This window comes from Tasmannia lanceolata, unplaced genomic scaffold (genome assembly GCF_043159265.1).
Source record: "Tasmannia lanceolata isolate RefF3 unplaced genomic scaffold, GAP_Taslan_0.1 ptg000006l, whole genome shotgun sequence".
Taxonomy (NCBI): Eukaryota; Viridiplantae; Streptophyta; class Magnoliopsida; order Canellales; family Winteraceae; genus Tasmannia; species Tasmannia lanceolata.
In genome coordinates this window covers 42,622,073-42,646,483 of record NW_027518683.1, presented here as the reverse complement: position 1 = coordinate 42,646,483, position 24,411 = coordinate 42,622,073, and the positions used below count along the sequence as shown (strand labels likewise).

The window sequence follows — 24,411 nt, the reverse complement described above, 5'->3', positions numbered from 1 at the left end:
CCCGACCCGACCCAAACCCGACCACCGTCCTCTAATATTATCTCTATTTTCTTTGAGTTATTGCATTTTTCTGTTTTGCCCTAGGTGAACCCGACCCCAACCTGACCCAATTTCGGGTTAGATGGGTTGGATTAGGGTTGAGAGAATTAGAGGCGGGTTGGGTTAGGGTTGACCTGACCACCCTCAACCAGAGGCTCTGGTTGTGTTGGGTTAGGGTTGGCCTCAAACCGATCCAACCGGACCCGAGTTGCACACCTACTTCAAAGTACAAACCACAACTCTTCTAAATACCCCAATGTAACTATGTTTGTTTTTTTACTTTTCACTGCCTAACTATTTAACGTGCTTCCATCTCCTCTGCCAAGCGCGAGGCTATCTTTCTTCCCGCCATGCACGCTTTGTGAGTATTCTTCGTGTTAAGGAATCTTCTCCTCCTAATTATCATCAATCTTGCCAAGTAAATTGATTGATTCCAATCACTACATGCCTATTTACGTTGTAAAGAATGGGAAATTACAAAAGTGTTATATCATACTTCTATATATATTAAGCTCTCCCATTCAATATAGGTAAGAGGAAAATTATTCAATCAACATACATCTCCCATTCTATTTACATTTTTGTGATGAATTTTGGCTGAAGATTTGGGTGTTTTGTCTTAAGTAAGTAATTGATCGGATGACTGTTTTTTATGATCTCTTAGAATCTTGAAACGATGAATAGCTCATGAGGGTTTGAATCTGTTAGGTTTTCTTCTTTCTAATTATCTACCTTTTTTTTTGTTTTGGTGTTTTTTTTTTTTCTTTTTTGCCCTTGAAGATTGTCAAATTTGTATTTCTGAGGAGGAATAGGTTTTCCGTTGTTATTCATTTTATTTGGGTTTCTCTGAATTTGGGTTCTCTGTTGTATTCCTTTTGGCCCTTTTTGGATTGCTGGAATTTTCTGGAAAAGTTTGGAAAGAAAAAATATTTCCAATATTTCCTACTTTCTTTATATCTTGAATCGCCCTGTTCAATTTTTGTTTAGAAGGAACTTTAATTTATAATGATAATTCTTTAAATTAACCATTATCATATATTATTACACTCTAAAGTCTAAATTGTGGAAAGAAAAAAATTCCTGCGATAAAATTTTCTGTCAGAAATGTTTTCTTGCAATCCAAACTGGGTATTATTAATTTCCAGTGTCGATTGAATTTCATGATATGGGTTCGCTTGATTTTCGATTGGGACATTTCAGAAGCCCCTCACCATCATTTTATGGGAATAAATTTGTTATGTTTTTTTTCTTTTTTGAAATGGATTGATTGTTTTGACTTCTTTTCTGTTTTTCACTTTCTCTATTGGACTTCCTGATCTAGAATTCTAAATGTCTGTAGTTTTCAAAAGACCATTTTTTGAAGCTGTTTAAAATCCCTTTTACTGACGTTAACCCGATTGCATTTTATTTATTTATCAATCTTTGTACTTAAATTATGCTTGGAATCCAAAGACGAACAAATGATCTCTTTGCTGCGCTTCGCTAGCATTTTGTAATTTTATAAATTTGATTTATTTATGACCTTCAATTGATGTTATGCAGATGTTTTATTTATACATTTCGTTGTTTATTATTGAATTCATTATTGAATTCAGGTATACCGAAGAAACCGGGAAGCGAGATTTGTAATCATCTTTAGTTGTGCATGCATAAGCTGTCTTGAATTTAAATTTTTCAATCATGTTTGGAGCTCCATGGAAGAGTGACAGCACCAGATACTATGTGATTCTTGGTGTTTCAAAAGGTGCTAGCCAAGATGGGCTGAAGAAAGCATATAAAAAAGCTGCCATAAAGAACCACCCAGATAAGGGTGGAGATCCTGAGAAGGTCAACCTTTCCCCACTTTCCTATCTTTTTGCTGGTTTCTTTAGCTCCCATAACATTACTGGTGTTTCATAAAGAAATATAATGTTTTGCACTATCAACATCACTATTGAGTGAAAAGTGATTGCAAAGTTTTCTGGTTTGTAAACGACATTGAGAAAACAAATCATGATAAGGGTTTTCTTTTTGCTAAATATGTTGATTTGCTTGTATGGGCTCATGAAAATCAGTTTTTAACCCTTAAAAAAAACTTATAAGGGCTCATGAATGTGCCAAAGCAAGTTTTGGTGTTCGTGTGCAAGTGAATGCACACTGATTGACGTGTTATAACTTACTTTTATTTTTTGTTTTGAGCAGTTCAAAGAGTTGACCAAAGCATATGAAGTTCTTAGTGACCCCGAGAAGAGAGGAATCTATGACCTATATGGTGAAGATGCACTTAAGGAGGGCATGGGAGGTGGTGGCTCTCACAATCCATTTGATATATTTGGGTTCGGAGGAGGAGCTTTTGGATGTGAGATATTGTTATAATCAGTTGTTTTTATGTACACATTATATTTTTGGATTCTACTCTGTGATTTTAGCTAGTTATACTGATTATTTTTTGATAATCTTAATGGTTTAGGTGGTAGCTCAAGAGGACGATGGCAGCAAAAAGGTGAAGATGTAGTTCACACTTTGAAAGTTTCTCTCGGGGACTTGTGTAATGGAACATCTAAGAAGCTATCTCTATCTAGGAATATTTTGTGCCCCAAATGCAAAGGGTATGTCTTCTAAATGATTTTTCAATTGTTTTTTTTTCTTATTAGATGTTAGGATCATTATTCATATTAATATATGGTCCTAGCATGATATATCATCTTGAAAGTACTTATGAGCTTTATTGTGATTGAATGCTGATTTGAAGGCCTTCATCATTTATAAAATGCTACTCTTTTCTATTTTCTTTTAAAATGATTCTGAGTTTCCACTCAGATTATTCTTGGAATTAATGTTAATCTTCCTATCTTGTAGTAGTAACGAATCCGTATGTCTAATCTAAGTTATCTTCTTCAGATGCACGCTAATCATTTGAGAAGAGAAGTATCTAAAAAAACAAATATTAATTGAGTTAATTAAAGTAGAACCAGAGGCTTTGCATAGTTTTCATGGCTTGTTTTTTATGTCCAACAAGCATGGTCCCTCGTGTCTAACAATGTTGGTTCCTCCCCATGCCTAGGCGCCCCACTAGTGATTGAGGTAGAGTTTGTATATATAAATATAGATGAGTTAGAGTTTATATTTATCATGAAAATATGTGGTAAGAGTTTTTTTGTAGTACATCAAGATGAATTGAGATGGTTCTGATGTATAACGATGATACAGTTGGCTTTGTTGTCCAAGGATTCAAATTGTCCTTATGACGATCCTTTGTGAACAACGACAAATCTTTTAACGCATGGACAATGAACAAGTTTCATAAGTTGTATTTACTTGGTGCATTTGATAGTTTGACACAACCAACTGCTCATACACTTCATCTCCTCTCTTTAAGCCAATCTTCTCTTACCTTAAGGCGGATTTGGATTTGATGGTATCATGGTACTTGTGTTGAAGATCAATTTTAGAGTTAATCTTTGCATCATTAGCACACCCAACATATCTTTCAATCAATCAGTGAAGAACTAGATTTAGTTGCTTCAAATAAATTTCTTATGGGAAGGGAAGGATGATAAGCAGAGGCTCAAACACTTAGTGAGGTGTGATACCCTTGCAAGTCGAAGAATGAGGGTGGGCTTGGCTTAGGGACAGATATGTGCTCGTTACATTACCCTTGTTTGAAAATTACTTTGGAGATTTAGTGAGTAAATGAAGTGTTATGGAGGAAAACAATCTTGGAGAAATATAGGGAAGGGTGGAAGGTGAGAAACTTGTCTCGAGGTCGAAATTGGGGTCATGGTTTGGGTTTTTGGAAGTCGATTCACAGTGTGAAAGGGTGGTAGATAGGTGGGATGATGTTATGGAAGGTGAGAAACTTGTCTCGAGGTCGAAGTTGGGGTCATGGTTTGGGTTTTTGGAAGTCGATTCACAGTGTGAAAGGGTGGGTAGATAGGTGGGACGATGTTCATCCTCTTAACCAAGCATTCTTGGATCACGTTAAGCTGGTGAGGAACAAGGGGGCGCCTGCTTGTTTGGGGGAAGGGTAGTTTGAGGTTGGATTTTTTTATTTCAACTTCGAAGATTGTGAGTTTCATAGCCTTCTTAACCTTATTTGCTTTGTTAAATATTCTTTTGCGTCTTATGTGGAGAATGACAAAGTGTTGTGGGGTGTGAGTGCCTGATCCAGAAGACATCGTTTTCATCAAATCTTTCTTTAGAAGTTGTTCAATGAGGATCATCTTGATTTCATTCGGAAGAAATTGCGGTATGCTCCTTTTCCTCGTATTCAATCATTCACATGAAACTTATTGTTGTGGAAGATCAATACCACATACCATATTCAAATAGGAGGGTTTTTGTCTTGCCAAGAGTACAGAGAAAGACGGATTTCACAACACCGGAAAATCCTCTTCTCAAATAGTGAAACCAAAGTTTACACTAGCCCAAGAACAACAACCAAAGTAGAAGAAGATCAATGCCCAAAAGAGATGTGCTTCCATATATGAGTGAAGAACAAAACATACAAGACACAAGAACAAAAAGAGGGAAGAAAGCTTCAAAACTATGGAGAAAATATGGGAAAACTTCAAACACTAGCTTGCACACAAGAGCTTCAATGGAGCTTCAATGGAGGTCTAGGATAGTGGAGAATCTCTACAAAAGTGAAGTAAATGAGAATAGGCTAGTTAATGGAAAGTAAAGAGAAAATAGCTTAGGTAAGTGGTAGTGGATATGGGAAAGTGGAGTCTTTAATGCTTAGGAAAGTAGTGGGTTTGGAGTTCCAAGTAGGGGTTTGAATTTGAAATAGGTGGGTAGTGGGAAAAGATGGACCAAACATGTGTGGCTCACACATGTGCAACCTAGGCAGAAAGACCAACATGCCCATGGACACAAAAGTACATATTTGCACTCAATACATCTCTCAAAATAAAAATAAAATAAAGCAACCCAAAAATACACTTTAAAAATTAACAAAGAGATCTGCACTTTGCGAAGAAGAAGAAATAGATGATCATGTTTTCATCCACTTCAAGATGTTCAGGAAAATATGAGTTAGAGTTTGCCCTTGGTTAGAGTTGCAATGGGTGATGTTGTGGTCTATCCAAGGCTTTTTCAACTTTTGAGTATGTTGTCATTTGAGTTCGTTGGGCAGAATTATTGGGGACCGTCCTAGGGTCCATATTCTAATTTTTAAGCATCCTTTAGGCGTCTTTTAAGCCCCTTAAGTTATTGGAGGGGTACCACAATCTTTTTCCACTAATATCACTTGGTTTCATTAAGTCGTAGGCGTTTAAAATTGTACCCACATGTTTATTATGATAATCTTAGGCGATAGGAGCATTAAGTGGTTTATAATTAATCACTTAAGTTCATAAGTGATCACAAAGGCCCACATTGCAACATAAGGGATTCCTTTTTTGGGGGCTTGGCGTAGATTAGCTTCCTTGCAGTAGGGAGTCTATGTAATAGAAGTTTTATTTCAATGAGGAGTTACTAGTTAAAGTATAATAGGAGTCCTAATTAGAGTAGGAGTTGTTTGGACATAAGAATTAGAAGTCTTTTTTTTTTCAATTTTTAGTATAGCTCGCATAGCCTATACATATGAAAGGTTTATTGGCCTTGAAAACGGTTCAATATGAATAAAAATTGATTCTTATATTGATTGTGTGTGATGCTTTTTATGAAGTGTGATGCTTCATATTCGAAGGTGTCATGCCTAGGAATACCCCGGTGTGACTCCAAGTCAGTTTTCTATCCCCATCTCACATTTCTTTCTTCTCTCTATTCGATCTTCCTCTCACTCTCTCTTTTCTCCCCTCACCTTCTACGCCTCTCTCCCCGTCCTCCCATATCTCATTGGTTTCACCTCTCCGTCTCCTTTCCTCTCTCTGTAGAAAACCAAGAAATACCTTCTCAAATAGTATCAATCTTGATTTGTAGTAAACATCTGAAATTCCAAGGGTGGTCTCGAGTACTTACTCTAATGGCAACTAATGAGGAGGTAAAATTAGGTTGCTAACAAGTTTTAATCTTTTGAAAACTTCTAACCCAATTTTGAAGATTAAGAGATCAATGATGAAAATATAAGCACAACAAGTTAAATCCTAAGTGCAATAAAAGAAAGGCAAGAGATAAGAGAGATTGCACCCGAGATTTAAAGTGGTTCGGTCCTCCAAACGCGAGGCCTACTCCACTCCACCAACCAAACACGTTGATGGCTTCACTATTTGATCTTCTTAACTTCGGCGAAGATCGGTGCCAATTACAATTCCAATTGCTTTAACCTTGGTGGCAATCCTCACCACGGAGAGTGGGCTCCGCTTCTCCGAACACTCGCCTGAATACAATCTTGAGAATAAGAAAGAAAGAACAAAAATCCCTCACAAGGGTTTACAAACTTTGTAGAAGATAAACAATTTGAGCCTAATGATCCAAATCCTAATCTTAGAGGATGAAAGGCATAAACAAGCTTGAATCACTCTTAGGATGTTCAAATAGAGTTTTTGAGTGTTAGGATTGATAATTGGAAAGTAGAGAATACCCATATATATAGAAAAACCAAATATGATCGTTTGAGGTGCATAGTCGTAATTCTGGCAAAGTCCCAACGGCTATATTTTTCTTCCCGAAATAGTGGTCTCGGAGTTCCGAGAGAATTCTCGGAGTTCCGAGAAATTCCTCGGAGTTCCGAGAATTTCTCTCGGAGTTCCGGGAATACAAACAGAAGTTGGAAAAAAGCTACTGGACCAAATCTCGGAGCTCCGAGGATTTCTCGGAGTTCCGAGAAGCCTATATGCAGCAGATTTTCAATTCTTGTTTTTGGGCTTCCAACTCTACATCAAGTTGGGATTGTTATGAGGGTTCCAAAGTGTTGGAACACCACAAGGACAATCTCTTAAACATTTAGGGTGTGTGAGATTAACTTAATTTATGCCTCTAAACACCTAAACTAGGATTTGATCTTTACATTCTAAAATGACTTCGATCTTCAATTGCGATGCTCCAAGTCTTCATGCGTCTTGGATCTCCAATATCTTTGGCCTTCCGAATGTGATCCAATGAGAGCTTCTTGGCCTCAATCCAAGCAATCTTGTCTTAGCACAATTATGATCTACAACTTAGTAATTCAAACACATTAGTAATTTTAAATCACTTGTTTATTGGAATCATCAAAATAAGATAGGAATGCCAAGGTGGGAACCATTGGGCTTACAACATCAAGAAGAGATGCAAAAAAAATGCAATCACACGAGATTTGTGTGGTTCCGTAGTGTGCCTATTCCCATGGAGAAGAGCTTCACTCTTCCTGTTTAGAGTTAACACAATCAGACAATCACCCGCGTGTGCATCACACACATTAGTCTGTCATGGTCCTGTATGATGCTAGAATACAGGATATCTGCACAGTAATCGCCACCTTGGCTTGAATTCTACAAGCACCTTAAGATCAACTCCACCGTGCACTCTCTGGAACATAGCTCCGCACCTCGTTCATACGAGGTGCCCACCCCACTGCATTGGGTGTCTCAGCAATCATCAACAACTACTGATATTGGCCAAGTCCAACAAGTGCTTGAACTTGGTTGTTGTAACCAAGGTTTTAAATTTCGTCCGAAATTTCGGATTTCAGTCGAGACAGAAATCGAAATGACCGAAATCCGAAATCCTCAAAACGTACGATATTTCGGTCGAAATTTCAGGAAAAATATTATTTTTTAAACCTTTACCAAATTTCGGACAAAATTTCGGCCCAAAATTTTGAAATTTCGACGCCTTTTACCAAATTTCAACCCAAATTTCGGTTTCAGTGGGGACCGAAAGATACCCCGAAACCGAAATTTAAAACCTTGGTTGTAACTGACTTTATCAACTGTTAACTTACCAACTTCTCCAAAAGCTTAAGCTGTTGGAGAAAGGCGTTATTTATCTTTTATACTTTAACACTCCCCTGCATGTGTGGCCCACTTGGCAAACACGTGGCACTTCTGGTCCCACTTTGGGCCACCATCGCATGTGGATTTTTGCTATCCGAGAGGTTTGAACTCGAGACCTTTGGCTCTGATACCATGTTAACTTACCAACTTCTCCAAAAGCTTAAGTTGTTGGAGAAAGGCATTATTTATCTTGGGAAATGTTATCAGCACTACTGTATTTTGATGATCGCACTCCTCACTTTATTAAAAGTACGGTAGGGCCCGCTCCATAGGATGATCGAAACCATCTATTAGATGGGCCACAACCTAAATAGGTTGTGCCCCAAAAATCATTTCCATAGGTTGATCCTAGCCCTCCGATCTAGATCAACCCTCTAACTATTAATCCCTCTACAGATCGGAGGGTTAGGATCAACCTATGGAAATGATTTTTGGGGCACAACCTATTTAGGTTATGGCCCATCTAATGGATTATTTGGATCATCCTATGGTGCTAGCCATGCAGTACTTTTAATAAAGTGAGGAGTGCGATCATCAAAGTACAGTAGTGCTGATAACATTTCCCTTTATCTTTTATACTTTAACATGTTTTCAAGGAATAGGGTATCTATAGACTGTAGGGGTAGCCAAAGGGGTTTCTAGGACTGTTCGAAGGTAAAGATTTCTGTTTAGGTTAGATGTGCTATGAAAAGAAGGATAGGTAGCTTGGGCTTGAGGATTTAATGGTTGTGAGTAAAAAAGGTAAACACTTGGTTTGAGATCTTAATCACTCCAATGACTTCATAGGCATCACACCAAGGAGTCTGAAGCATCACACTTTAAGCGAGAGCATCATACCCAAGCAAGCAATTTGTAAAGTCTAATTTTCAGTCATACAATCATTACATAAATGTCCATAGGTGTTACAATTTATAGACAAAAGCACTTCCCATGAAATTATGGGTGGGAGCTAATAGAAATCTACTTCTATGCCAACTTAAAAAGAGTAAAACCCTCTCATATGTTGCCATTTCGACTAGGCTAAACTTGGACTCTTATTGGTCAAAAACTTCGACTCCTTTTCACCTAAGACATGGACTCTTCTCACCCTACTTCTAGGACTCTTAAAACTGAATAGTATTAGAACTCTTACTGTACAATGTGGGCCCTCTTGGTCATTTAAATGTGATGTCATGTAGACCTTTGTGGACAATAACTTAAATGAAATAACAATGCAATGACTGAATTGTCCTTACAACTTAGATATTCATAATAAATATGTGGGTCACATTTAAACGACTAATAACTCAAAAGAATTTTAGTGGTTTAGGTGGGAAAAGACTCTACTAACCCTCTTATGACTAAAAAGACTTAAATGGCACTGAAAAACAAATCAAAGACCCCATTAACACCAAGAATGGCCCCATCACCAAGTTGCATCTTTCTTAGGAGTAAGGTTAGAATGGCATACCGTGACATGATCCCTCGAATCGAACCTTATTGCCGTAACTCAACTACTTACCAATGTAGCTTCTCATGTTCTGTTGGGTTCCTGCAGTAGTGGGCAAGCTGTGCAATGTCAAACCTTGCACTATATCAATTTGATGCCTATATATTTTGCGTAGGCAGGAGTTTGTCGATCAATTATTCTAGTAGGGTGAGAAGAGTTTAGAGGCATGTTGAAATGACGATAAAAATTCGAACTTTGGTTTCGGTTTGGACTTGACAACCATGCATAATTGTTTAACAGGATCAAACATCTAATGGTATGCACGCGAATACAATAGTGTATTCTAAACATAGATATTTCACATGTTTTGAAAGTTGATAATGCTATTTCTTTTACTTTTTGAGCTTGTTCATCTTACCATGCATTAGTTTTTCTTAGATATATGGTTTTTTTTAGTTTTGTGGGTGTATCATAACAAGGAATCAAACTTCAGGCTTCAGTCCCCACTGTAACCAGTACATGCCAGCCAAAACCGACACATGTTGGTAGAAGTTTAAAACCATGGTATGTTATAGTTTTCGGGTTTATCTAGTGTACCTTGGCACTCCCCTGGATCCATCTGACTGAGTTGTTGGGTGACTCCCGAGTCCAGACAGCTAGCTCTTTCACACAGGTGCCAGGATTGAGTTGGGGCAACTTCATTGTGCCCCTTCATTTGTTCTTGTTCTATGCCAGCATATAGTTCAATAATGCCGAAGCGTGCCAATTAGTTAGCCAGTAAATTGGTTAAATTGGGCCTCTCTAAAGAGTCAGAAAGCATATGTACTCCGGGCCTTAGCTGCCCAATGCCATGAAATTATTCTTATAAAAAAAAAAAAAACTCCAGTATTACCAACATACATTTTTTAGATATTTTATATTTGCTAACATTGTCATATGCGCTTGCCATCCAAATAACAAAAAATAAAAAAAAATTATACTAATTTTCTTGCTTGCAACAATACTGAGATTTTCTCAAATTGTTTCATATTTGCATTATTAATGGTTTCAGGAAAGGCTTAAAGAGCGGGGCATCGAGCAGATGTTATGGATGTCAAGGTTCAGGAATGAAATTAAAAACTCAGCATATTGCACGGGGAATGATCCGACAGATGGAACAGATTTGTACCGACTGCCTAGGAATAGGTTCATAACAGATCTTTGGCTGTTTTTTTTTCTCATTTTTATTGTTTGTCGGCTTTTCATGAAACACATTGAAAATGAAGGGGAAGTTATTAGTGAGAAGGACATATGCACACAATGCAAAGGGCACAAAGTCACTCAAGAGAAGAAGGTGCTTGAGGTGCATGTTGAGAAAGGCATGCAAAATGGTCAGAAAATTGTTTTCCAAGGACAAGCTGATGAGGCTGTAAGCAAGATTGGTTCAGCTCACTTTTGCTTGTCATTTTTAAGACCTTAAATTTAATTGCAATATTATTATTATTACTTTTCTCGGACTATTTCCACTAATGATCCTCATTCTATGCAAAATTTTCATACGTCGATGATCAGGGGCGGAGCCAGAAATTAGCTCCCGGTGGGAGGGGGGAGGTTGTCATAGCATGTTGGGGCCCACCATTTTATCCTCCATGTTTTGATAGATGGGGCCTACCATCTCCCCCTAATCCATGCCTCAGGTGGAGCCACAATTTACACCTCATATTTTAATGTAGTGCCCCCCCACCCCCGACCTCCTGGCTCTGTCATTGTCGATGATGATATGTTATGGACTGCAGTTGGTCACCATTTTTCTCGCTTGGAATCAGATTAAATTCATAGACTCCGCTCGACCTCAAATGTGTTTTTTTCATTCCATGATGTAACTATCGCATGTCTGTTTGCAGCTTGATACGGTTACCGGCAACATTGTTTTGGTCTTGCAACTGAAGGAGCACCCTAAGTTCAAACGGAAGTTTGATGATCTCTTCATAGAACACAAACTCAGCTTGACAGAGGCTCTTTGTGGTTTCCAGTTTGCCTTAACTCATCTTGACGGGCGACAGCTGCTCATCAAATCAAACCCGGGTGAAGTTATCAAGCCGGGTATGGATTCTAGTCATTTACGTGGATTCTTCTAAATGGGTGAAGAACCCGTGTCGGAGACATCTCAAATTCCAATACTTCAATTTTCTTTGGGACACTTCTAGATCTCTTTTATCTGTTGTTTCTGAATACTACTACCACAACTTTACAATTACCATATGTTTTGAGTTTTACTCATCCTAATATTAAGTTTTTAAAATGATAATAAGCTATTATATGTACTTACCCTATTAAAATATTCAATATAATACTTACTATAACCATATTATATGAAAAAATTGAGAATTTACTAAAATATTTTGGCAAATCCTTCTTTTTGAGGTTTGCCGAATCCGACACACGATTCCCGTGTCGGATTCCGACACTCGTATCCATACTGATGCAACATAGATTTCTAGTTATCAAATTACCTGCTTGTATTGTCCATAGTCTCTGTTTTAATCTTGCTAAGGTATTTCTTTATATGTTTCTCAATCAGGCCAATACAAAGCAATTAACAACGAGGGGATGCCACACCACAGGCACCCCTTCAGGAAAGGCTGCCTTTACATCCACTTCAATGTGGAATTCCCGGAATTGAGATTTCTTCCCCTCCACCAATGTCGGGCTCTTGAGAAAATTCTACCGTGGAGACCCGGCAGCCAGTTATCAGTAATGGAACTGGATCAATGTGTGGGGACCATTTTGCATGATGTCAATATCAAGGAAGAGATGAGGCGGAAGCAGTAGGAAGCATACGAAGCAGCAACAAGAAACTTCCCGTGGGAGGTTAAGGTATTGACTTTGTTCACCCCGACCCAAGTTGACCCGACTTCGATCGACCCGACTTGGGTTGGCCCCTACCCCGATAACTATTTGGGGTAGGGGCGTATAGGAATCTTGTGTTTCCTGTGAAATGTGGACCTGACCCGAGATAATTGCTCCAGTAGGTTAGGGTTTTGGAAAACCCAACATGAGTTGCAACCCTACCGGGGGAGCAGTGTGCCCAGCAATGGACCCACCACACAAAACACGTTGAATCTCACAACGGAGGTTTTTTTTTTTTTCGTGCATAGTTTCTATGGCTTGGCTAGGAACTTTACTGTGTTGCGTCGTTGTTTAGATGTGCCATCCATAAATACACATTAAGGGCCCGTTTGGATACCCCTTGGATTTGGATTTGGAGGTGAATTTGGATTTTTAAATCCAAATTCGACGTTTGGCAAGCCTTTATGACATCTGAATTTTGATTTGAGTGAAATTCACAAGATTTACAAATTCCTCATGTTAGTGTAATTTTTTGGATTTATAAATCCTTTTTGCGAGAGGTTATTTATAAATCTAAATGTGACCCGTAAGGGGTTAAAATGACCAAAATATACCAAAGAAGTGTTAAATGACTAAAGTACCCACATGACATTAAAAAATGATCAAAATACGTCGTATTAGGTAAAATGACTAGAAAACCCCTAGGTCAGGCAAAATGACTGAAATACCCCTATACCAAGTAAAAATGAAAAAATACCCCGAGTCGTGCAAAATGACTAAAATACCCCTTATGACATAAAAATGATCAAAATAACCTCATATATGGTAAAATGACTAGAATACCCCAAGATTATGAAAAATTACTGAAATACTCTTATATCAAGTAAAAATGACCCATGGATCATAAAAAATGACTAAAATGACTAAAAATACACTAATTTTTTTAAAGTGATAAAAATATGTCATATTAGGCAAAATGACCAGAATACCCTTGGGTGAGGCAAAATTACTGAAATACCCCTATACCAAGTAAAAATGAAAAAAAATATCCCCGAGTCGTGCAAAATGACTAAAATACCCTTATGACAAAATGATCAAAATAACCTCATATAGGGTAAAATATCCCTAAGATCATGAAAAATTACTGAAATACCCCTATATCAAGTAAAAATGACCCATGGCTCATGAAAAATGACTAAAAATACCCTCATGAGATAAAAAGGATAAAAATACGCCATATTAGGTAAAATGACTAGGATACCCCCGGGTCATGCAAAATGATCGGAATACACCTATACCGGGTGAAAATGAAAAATGACTAAAACACCCTATGACATAAAAATGATCAAAACAACCCCATATAGGGTAAAATGACTAGAATACCCCTGGATCATGGAAAATGGCTGAAATGCCGCTCTATCAAGTATTTTAGGGCTTTTTGGTTTTGTTAAATTTCAAATTCAAATCCAAAGAGCATCCGAACAAAAAAAATTAATTTAGATTTGAAATCCAAATCTATGCGTGGTCATCCAAATGGCATTATTTATAAATTTGTGAATTTTAAAATTCTGGATTTTGAATCCATGAATTTTGGAAATCCAAATTCACCTCCAAATCCAAATCCAAGGGGTATCCAAACGGGCCCTAATGCAATTTGGATTTGGATTCGAGAACCTCATGTTGCAGACAGCTAATTTGAGTAATGTATACATTTTCCTGCTAATTTGAACAAGATTCATCCGAGTCTTCTTTTCTCTCTAACTTGTCCTGGGAAGTGCTCACTGAGATTTTAAATTGCAGGTAAGCAGGTAGTTTTTAAGAAGGCTGACCGGAAAATGTTTTGGTTTGATCTGGTGTCTGGTCGTTCCAAATCGGTTGGGCTAATGGTGTCATTAATTAATTAATTTTCTGAGAGAGTGTCTTGGTTTAGTTTGATTTCATCCTAATGTGAGATGAAATGATATAGGGGCGGTTAAACTCAACTCAACTCAACAAAGCCTTTGTCCCACACTAGTTGAGGTCGGCTGAATGAATCCTTTAGAAAAAAAAAATTCATTAAGAAGATAAAAGGAATATGCCCGTCTCTAATCCTGGTTCTAGTTGGGTTCTTCTACGTGGACCATTTTCTTCCATTCTATCCCATCCAAGGTCATGTTCTCTGTTATGTTCCCGGCTATCAAGTCTTTCCTCACTGTTTCTATCCAAGTTGTTTTTTGTCTGCCCCTACCTCTTTTTACTCCATCAATTTGACACGAGTCGCCTCTTCTCACCGGAGCATTCAAAGGCCTACGTTGGATATGGCCAAACCGTCTTAAGCGGTGCTCTCTCATCTTCTCCTACAACAACTGTTAAAAGTATAACAAATTTAATGACGCATTCTCCAACGGCATAAGCTTTTGGAGTAACTAGTAGTTTAACATGGTATCATAGTGAAAGGTCTTGGTCTCGAGTTCAAAACCTCCTTGATGGTAAAAATTCACATGCAATGGGCAACCCAAAAGTGGGGCCACATGAGGGACCACACGTGAGGGGGTGTTAGTATAAAAGATTTAATAACGCCTTCTACAACAGCTTAAGCTTTTGGAGTAACTACTTGTTTAAGAGGGGCATGCTTTGGTTCCCTTGTTTGTTTAGTTGTTTACTTGAATCTCTAATCTAAAGTTATAGAGAATCTAGAAGTTTTATTATTCTAATCATAATTAACCTCAAGAAAATAAAAATAAAAAATTAATTTAGATTATTAATTGATACGGTAAATTGGTAAATGATCGGTATTAAAGTCAAGTTCTTACTTCTAAAAAAAAATTATTAAGTAACTATTAGTATAAGTTCACTATATAAATGAACTGTACGGCTTGCACCAAATTGCCCGGTTAGAAAATTGTGAGGCTCCATTTTTTTAATAAATGTAAAAAAAGCATGTAAAAATCAATGGCATAAACACATAGTAAAAACTTCTTTTCCATTATACTCGAATTGGCACGGCATTTGGTATTACAAGAAAGAGCGGAGGGGGTGGAATTGACACTGGTGCGGAATTGTAGGGGGAAATGCCAGAATCTATTTCCCACCCGAGAGGTGGTATTTGGACTCAGCCCGTTCGGAATGGAACTTTTATTTGGATTCGGAGCTTTTACATAATTTGGCCGAACTACCATTTATAAAGCTTACTTCACACGCGACTCATCTTCCCTGAGTTCCCTCCACTCACAAATTTCAGACAAAGAGAGAGATGGGTTGTAGTGAGTTATCAGTCGATCTGATTTTTCTAGGGTTTCTGCTTTTCTGTAATTTTTCCTTTATACAAGTCGGAGCTTCGATCCATGAGTATTCTAACGAAGCATTTGCTCCAAAGCTGAACTCATTCTTCTTCCGTGGCGGTAGCGAGGGGCTTTACGTTTCTAAAACCCATGAAAACAACCTCCTCTGATGGCAAACCCTTGAATGGGAAGAAGTCCTTCATTCGGTGAGCTTCCTTTTGACTCTTGTATCTTGATGCTTCTTATATACATTTGTGATTTGTTCTCCGTTGCTCTGATTTGATGATTCTAGTAAATCTCTGTTTTTCTAGATCTTCTCTTCCCGAGTAGATAATATAAAATATTTGATATGTTTTGATCTTCAAGTATTGTGATCTTTTACATGTTTGTTTCGGCTGTTTTGTGTGAGAATTTAAGATTTTCTTAAGGCCCTTTTTGGATTGCAAGAAAAACATTTTCGGATGGAATATTTTTTCTTGGAAAAGTTTGTTCTCCCAGATAGAGAGGGATATGATATGATTATGGCTAATTTAGTGGGATATTATCATAAATTGAAGGTCCCTCTAAGTGAAAGTTGTATACAGCTAGTTCTAATTATGGTTTTTTTTTTTTGTGTGCAGAAAGTGTAGTCGATTTTAGAAATGTTTTTCTTTTCCAAAATTTTCCAGAAAATTCTTACAATTTAAACAGGACCTAAGGGCCTGTTTGGATACCTCATATATTGTATTTGGAATTGGAATTGAGTTTTGAATACAAAATGAATAGATCCGGCAGCTCATGTTGAGGGAGAGAGAGAGAGGGAAGGGGGTACTTCCTATTGGAGGGGGAGAGGTTGAGGAGCAGAGAGGGTGAAGGAAACTGCCAGATTTGTGGATTTCCAATTTCTTATTTCCACAGCTTATTTGGAAATCTGATTTTTTTCACTGTCAGTCACTAAATTGGAAATTCAAGGATTTGATCGAGATCCAAATGTCAATGCAAAAGGGGCTACAAATGTGAGAATTCCAAATCACAATCTTCTCGGCATCCAAACGGGCCTAAATGATATTCAAGCTCTTGGGTTTCTGTTAGGGTCTTAGGACATAAAAAATTCCCTCGAAATGGCCTTGTGAGCTTATCTTTCTGTGCTTTTTTGCGTTTGATCAGAAGAAGTATAAAAAAAAAGTTTTGGGGCAATCTTTGAAAAAGAGGGTTATAACTGGAACTAGTTTCCATGATAACTTTAAAAGAAGAAGTATTAAGAGAAAATAGGCGTAGAGAATTTATGCTTCGGGTATTTTCTCTCCTCTAGTATTTAGATTAGTTTTAGCATAAAATCCATGACTGTAAGGCTAGATGTGGGTTATTTTTTAAGATAATCTTTGAAAAAGAGGGTTATAACAAGAACTAGTTTCCATGATAACTTTAAAAGAAGAAGTATTAAGTGAAAATAGGGGTAGAGAATTTAATGTTTCGGGATTTTCTCTCCTCTAGTATTTAGATTAGCTTTAGCATAAAATCCATGACTGTAAGGCTAGATGTGGGTTGTTTTTTGAGATAATCTTTGAAAAAGAGGGTTATAACAAGAACTAGTTTCCATGATAACTTTAAAAGAAGAAGTATTAAGTGAAAATAGGGGTAGAGAATTTAGATTAGTTTTAGCATAAAATCCATGACTGTAAGGCTGGATGTGGGTTATTTTTTGAGATCATGTGCTTTCTACTACTAATAATGTGGTATGGTGGCAGTTAACTTGTTGAGATTTTATGGCATTTTATGTGGCAATGCAAGACCTTTTTATTGTCAGTAATCCAATTTTCTCTTATCGTACTCTAATATATATCATATGATTTATGGAATCTTAGCGGGTTAGGACTTATATTTCCACAGTGAGCCGGGTGTCAAATATAAATTGACCTAATTAGGGTCGATACAAGTCCACAAAATACACTAAGCAGTGGTGATAAGAACATAAGACACGCCGATGGAATTTCAGCCCCTGAACGTGGGGCTTGGAAGGTTCTGCTGGGATTTATCGAAAGCTAAGTTGTAAATTTCATTTTGTTCCCCGCTTCGTTTTGGTGACCGGAACGGAACGTTGTGGTCATTTCATTCGGATTTCGTTCGAAACTTTTGGTTCCACTACAATGGAGGGAATTTTTTTTACTAGTTAAAAACATGAAAAGAATCATAAATTGTTAGAAAATCTAAGAAACAATTAAATAAACCAAATATGTGAAAGATCCAATATTTACTTAAAGGAAAATCGCTATCAACTGAAATGCCTGTGTTGACCGGTGAGTTGACCACTGTGTTGACCAGTGCGTGACAAGATGAAAAAATTTTGGATACTAAATTATAGGATTTTTTTACCAGACTTTAGGATTTAATAATGTTTGGACATGATATAATTTATGAATTTTTAAAATTGGAAAAATACCCCATCGTTTGGAAGTTAAGATTTTGAGCCGACCCTTTTCTTCGAATTTTGTACTAGAACTGGAGCGTCGACTTTTTTTTCTTTTAGATTTGGATCTTGAAACTATTTTTAATAGATTCTAATGGGGGGTATTCCCTTAGGGCCCATTTGGATACCTCATGCATTTGTATTTTGATTTGGATTTGAGTTTTGGATACAAAACACATCAATCATCTTCATGATCATGTTTTAAGAGGGGTGAGAGGGAAAGGATCCTGCTGAGGGTATAGTAGCTGAAAGGAAGAAGAGCCATGAAGGACAGAAGAGGGAAGACGATTTGCAAAAAAACAGGACGTCAACACGGCCTCCCCCAAAAAAGACTTAGGGACTCGCATTTGAAACATGATTGTGCGAACAACTTCAAGCAAGTATCTCAATTTCCTTTGAGCGATACTGTTTTGCTGGGACATGTAGGCACAAGAGGACTGGTAAACAATTCCATGACCTGAAAGATAATTTTGAAACCCATGTGTGGAAGAGAAAAACTCGCAAGCATTATCTAAGACATTTAATATTGCAATTAAACTGATTCATTATTTCAACATGAAAATTCTGAAAAGCAGTGAAGACCTGAGAGCGGTCTTTCAACAAATATACCCATGTCATATGCAATGAACTAAGAGAAAAGGACTATCGACTCGACTAATGACTCGTGAAGGAAAGAACACCCGGTGGTGCTTCCCGAGTTCACATGACTTGCACTGGAACGGAGAGACTGAAGAAGGAACAAATGACGTCGACTGAAGGGGCTGAAGAGACGGATGACCAAGACGGCAAGCAATGCCACTGATAGGCGTCAACAGAGGTATGCAAGGCTGTAGGAGAACGACTGCAGTCAAGGCGGTAAAGGCCATCCACCTCAAGACCGATCCAATCGTCTTCCTAGTCGAAAGATCCTGAAACACACAATACGATGGATAAAATGAGATGTGGCATTGAAGATTTTTCATTAATTGACTGACAGAAAGTAAACTAAATGGAGATTTAGGGACACATAGAACAGATGAGAAGGGAATATTAGGCGAGGGACATATTGTACCAATACTAGTGATGGGGGGAGTGGACCCATCAGCAAGCGTGATGGTCTGAGAGCCGGTGGGAATAGAACGAAAAGATCATAGCCAAGAAGAGTTGCTAGTCATGTGATTGGAGGCTGCCGAGTCAAAAATCCAGGACCCGGAGCTAGAGAGTGAGGAGGGAGAAGGAGGTATGAGGATTAGAGTAAGGGTTAGGATTTACGGAGATGCGGAGAAGGTGGACGCTACGGGGTTTCTCTAGGGATCAAAAACCCTAGGGCTCTGATACCATGTTAAGAGCGGATTTAGAGAAGAGAAAGTGAGTTAGGGAAGAAACTTCCCCTCACTAATATATTTATTAAAAGAGAGATAAGCACAATTACAACTATGCCCTCTATTACATATATATCCAACAAGGATAATAGTAGGCATCATAACCATAGAAATATGAAACCCATGGTGTTGTCATTGTGGGCCGAATCAATGACGCATGGCCACATATGGAATCTGTGGAAATTAGTCCATAGATCTGTTCATGATGTTGAAAGGAACAAAATACCTTTCACGCATCTTAGATCGAACTCCCCGGATGGTCTGGATCGGTGGTCGGAGCAAAACTGATGGATGATGAAGGTTGACCAAAGTAGTGCTTGCACTCGCTGTTGGTTGCTAAGAGTGCGCTGGATAGACTCTTCAAGTCGTGTCTTGATCAACTCTCGTGTTGACGACGAGGCCAAATTCTGATCGGAAATGGCCCGATTGAAAAGAGAGAAAATGATATGGAGAGAGGAGAGAGAGTATAGATAGAGCAAGAGGGAAAAAGTTTAGATTTTTTCTTCTTTTCTTCTTTTTCTCTTTCTATTTCCTTTTTTTTCTTTTCTTTTTCTTTTCTTTTCTTTTCTTTTTCCTTTCTCTTCGCAGTTGCCTCACTTAACTGGAACTTTCTCTTTTCTTTCTAAGTGGTCACTTGACCCACTTAGAATAAAAAGGGGTGCTCAAGGGAGGAAATGGGTCAATATTACCTTATATTATATAATTTAAGATAACTGACCTTTTGAAATAATATTTCCAAACGGTTCGTGGGTAGGTTTTCCTTCCACGATACGAAAATGGGTTTCTCCTCCGGCACGGACTTTGGCTGGGAGGCGCGACGGGATGTGCCAGGACGACGACAACCGGTGACTTTGAGTGGCAAGCGGGAAGGGTAGTGACTGGAGAAAGTGAGGGTGGAGGAGATGGGTAGGGAAGATCTCTTTGAGAGGGGGGGGGGCCTAATGGTGGCCAGTTGGGGGAGGAAAGGGAAAAGGGGTTTGGGTAAGGGTGTTTTGGGAAGAGGTTGGGGGTTCTTTGGGTTAGGGTTTTTTTTTTCCTTTTTTGGGGTTAGAGTTTCTAGAGGTTGGGGAAAGGGAGTAGTGTTGATGTAGGTTGGTCGGATTTGGCTGGTTTTCGAGTGAAACAGAAAGGGTTTTGGGCATGGTCAGTTTTGGGGTTTTGGGCATGGTCAGTTTTGGGTTTTGGCCTATCTTTCATGTGGAGATCCCAAAGAGGCCGTTGGGGGCTCGTCCCTCGGCATTCCTCGGGATCGGGGTCCACATCGCTACATAAATTCCCTGAAAGTATCCGCCTTCCCCATACAAGTTAGTGCCACTGCAGTTCAATATGGAATGATAGGTAGCAAACATCATATTAAAACAAAACAAAAAAATTTGATGGGAAATGTTATCAGCACAACCATGTTTTGATATATGCACAAACCTAGCTGCCTTTCCTTCTTTAATTGGCTCGTGAGAGCTTTTTTGGGAAATTTATTAACCTTTTGACAGCTCTTTAAATACTAAAAGACAAGTTGGTTTGTGAAAATATCAAAATATGGTTGTGTTGATATCATTTCACTATTTGATTTTATTTTCCCGCTTTTCGTTTACAATTGTAGTAGGACGATCCAAATCTAAATGGATCGTGACCTGCACTCACAAAGTAAGATCCAAAAAGCACTCTAAAAAGGATCCAACCAATGGGATCAGAACGGATAGTGACCAAGATGGATCCTGACCAAGACGAAGCTAGATCGGATCGAATATGATCTGTTAACATTGTTTTTCGGTAGATGAAGCACAACTTACATTCTAGATCTCAGCCGTCTATCATTCACAGGTGGAGAGATATTCATCATTACAATCTGGTATATAAATTACATTCACAACTTACCTTCATTTCTCTTCCTTTGATCTCCCTCCAACAACTGGAAAACAAAGCCCCCCCACTGTCTCTCTCACGGGTCTTGATCTTTTTTATTTCTTTGGTTTTGATTTTCCTGGTTTTTTTTCTTTTGGGAGGTTGGAGTTGTGGATTCCATGGAGAAAGAGTCGCTGAAGATTTTGAGGCCGCGAAGAAGTCAGCAAACGCGGCCTTCGGGCCGGACGGGGGTCAGAGGAGGTTCGATGTTACGGTCCTAAGTGGGGCCCGCCTAGGCATGAGACCGTGTGGGACCCACCGTGGTATGGGACAGGTTTAAAGGGCCTTGCCTAACACGTTCCATCAGTTCTTGAGCTTTCGGCGGATTGATAAGGTACCTAACATTTGGTATCAGAGCAGCCTCACGTCTCATGTGCAAGTCACGAAAGGGGCGACCTGTGAAGAGGACTTAGAAACGGTTGCCTGATAAAAAGCCAGAGTGAAAACCATCAAAGTGAAGTTGCCACAGAGTGGGTCGCTGCAGAAGGAGTGACATGTGGAAAGGGCTAGCTAGAAAAAAGGTCAGAGTGAAAGCCATCATAGAGTGGGCCGTCAAGGAGGCGGATGCGAAAGCGTGGTGGTATATTACAATCCTGAGTGGGGGCCCACCTAGGTATAGGCCTGGGTGGGACCCAGTATGGTAGGGAACAGGTTTAAAGGGCCTTGCCTAATGTGTTCCATCAGCTCTGGAGCTTTTAGCGTATTGGTAAGGTACCTAACACTCAATGCGTCGACACTTTGAGGTGACTAAGAGATTTTCCGGTGAATATGCAGATGCTTGTGTCGACGCAGGTGCTCGATTTCTCTTTCGGATCAGAGATGTGTTGTTATGGTTTTAGGATTTAGAGTTTTTGTTTCCTCAAAGAAAATAGAAGTAAGGTATTTGTGATTTTGGTGTCTCTATAGAAGTGGAAAAATGGGATGATTCTGTCGTTCTTTCATATCTGAAATGGGGACAAAAAGAACTATTTTTTAATCTAGGGAAGGGAACATTTGAATTTGATTTCTAGAGCGTTTATTATTTGTATATTTGAAAGAATTAATAGATTGGAGTTTTTAGATTATGTTTCGATTGTGGTTAACGAAAAAAAAATATGTTCATGGAAGGAGTTTCTTTGATTTTGTTTCTTGGGTTTCCTTAAGGTTAATGTGAAAGGAAAAACTTGCTGAGTTATTTGACGAAGTAGCTTCTGGAAATGTTTCCCACATATTTATGCTGCCCATTCATAATCCAAACCATTCCAAAAAAGAAAAGAAAATAAAATAAAAAAGAGAGAGAGTCAACAATGAATAGTCCAATACCCAATACAACCAACTAGCTCAAAACCCTCGAACTCTTATCATGAAAAAAGACAAAATTAAGAAACTGAGGAGAAAAACAAGAAATAACAAAGGAGAAAGAAAGGAGAAGAAATTCAAGAAATGAGAATGAGAGAAAAAGCAAACGAAGAAAAGCAAAAGAAAGCGAAGGATGGGAATGTGAAAAAACAAAGAGAGAGTTCTGCGAGATGGAAAAGAGAGGTTCACAAATCTTATATTAAAAGTTGGGAAATGCTATCAGCACTACTGTATTTTGATGAGGGCACTCCTCACTTTATTAAAAGTATGGTATTGCCTGCACAATAGGATGATCCAAACCGTCCATTAGATGGGTCACGGCTGAAATAGGTTGTGCCCCAAAAATCATTTCCATAGGCTGATCCTCACCCTCCGATCTGAATGTTAGAGGGTTGATCCTAACCCTCTATAAGACAGTTGGGATCAACCTATGGAAATAATTTTTGGGGCACAACCTATTTAGGCTGTGGCCCATCTAATTGACGGTTTGGATCATCCTATGGTGCGGGTCATACCATACTTTTAATAAAGTGAGGAGTGCCCTCATCAAAATACAGTAGTGCAGATGACATTTCCCTAAAAGTTTTGAAAGTACTTAAGACTTTAAAAAAAAAAAAAATTTGTGCTCCCTTCCTTGTCTTTTACTGGACGTGGCTCCGATGGCATCCTCGTTTTTTTTTTTTTTTTTTCCAAGAAAACGGATTCCTGTTTTGCTAGAAGTGCTCTTAAAAGAAGGACGAGGACCAATTTACTCGCAAGATCTTATAATTCTAGATCTCACTGTCCTTCCAACTTTTGTTTTGACTCTCCACGTGGAGGACATCAAATGCATAGAAAAGGAAGGCATATTGGGTCCCAACTTTTATTAATACAAACCGTTAATTTTCCAAACCGTTAATTTATTATGTTCAAATCATCTAATAATCCTAATTTCTGTTTCATGTTTGGAAACCATGAACAATATTCCATGGCATATCTGTAGGCCTAATTATGAAAGAAGAGCTGAGAAGAAGAAGAAGAGAAATTTGAGAGTTCAAGACAGAGCATTGAGCGAGATTGAGAAATCCCTAAAAAATAGTGAAAAAAATACGCTACTGAAAATTGGGTTTTTTCCCTGATTTTTATGGGGCTTTCATGTACCCCCAACTCCACCACTCTCAATTAGGGGTGCAACTCGGGTCGGGTTCAAGAGTCGGGTTGAGTTCGAGTTAGGTTCGGGTTGAGTTCTCCCAATCTGGGTTGAGTTCGGGCCGGGTTCGAGTTAAGACTCGCAATCATTTTATGCTGCACATTCAAAACGTAAACTATTCCAAAAAAAAAAAAAAAAGGAAAAGGAAAAAAAATAGAAAACAATACTAATACTGAATTTCTACTGCTTTGGTATGTAATTTCTATAATAGTTCCAAGAAAATTAATATGTGTATGAATTAGTGGCTAAAATGGGCAAAATCTACAAGTTACCCGCCTAGGGAATTTGTGAAAAAAGTGAATCACCGCCTTTGGCGGCATTCTGAATTTGGTGCGCAGCAATGGTGACATCCTCAACGACATGGTGGATTTGCAGGGCCACATTTTTAATTTATTGTGTGGCGCTCCACCCGTTTTCAAAGTGTTCTGCACATTTCTGCCACTGCATGCCCATTTGTAGCGAGACGTACGCCGTTAGAGGTGGAGAGGCTACTTTCCTGATGAACTTTATGACATATAAAAAGATCATTTCTGCCACTACATGCCCATTTGCAGCGAGACGTACGCCGTTAGAGGTGGAGAGGCTACTTTCCTGATAGAATTTATGACATGTGAAAAGATCAATGCGATGGTTGCGCATTCCGACATGAAGAATGCGAGGAAAGCAAATGTAAGCCTGAAGAATTCGAACAGCCAAACTTGTGATTGAAGGACACTCTAT

General features: G+C 38.5%; 1 protein-coding gene across 2 annotated transcripts; it reads left to right on the top strand.

The window, feature by feature from the left end:
- Nucleotides 1-347: 347 nt before the first annotated feature.
- On the top strand, nt 348-15,068 carry LOC143880321 (dnaJ protein homolog). Of its 2 annotated transcripts, XM_077383203.1 has the most exons (9): nt 348-400; nt 1,635-1,866; nt 2,221-2,377; nt 2,489-2,627; nt 10,418-10,551; nt 10,632-10,774; nt 11,250-11,448; nt 11,927-12,222; nt 13,996-15,068. In XM_077383203.1, the coding sequence occupies exons 2-8, from the start codon at nt 1,720-1,722 to the stop codon at nt 12,175-12,177; spliced, it is 1,170 nt and encodes a 389-aa protein (XP_077239318.1). In that variant the 5' UTR covers nt 348-400; nt 1,635-1,719; the 3' UTR covers nt 12,178-12,222; nt 13,996-15,068. The 2 variants fall into 2 exon arrangements, with proteins under 2 accessions (XP_077239318.1, XP_077239317.1); XM_077383202.1 differs by lacking the exon at nt 13,996-15,068 and having other exon boundaries at nt 11,927-12,665.
- The last annotated feature ends 9,343 nt before the right edge of the window (nt 15,069-24,411 follow it).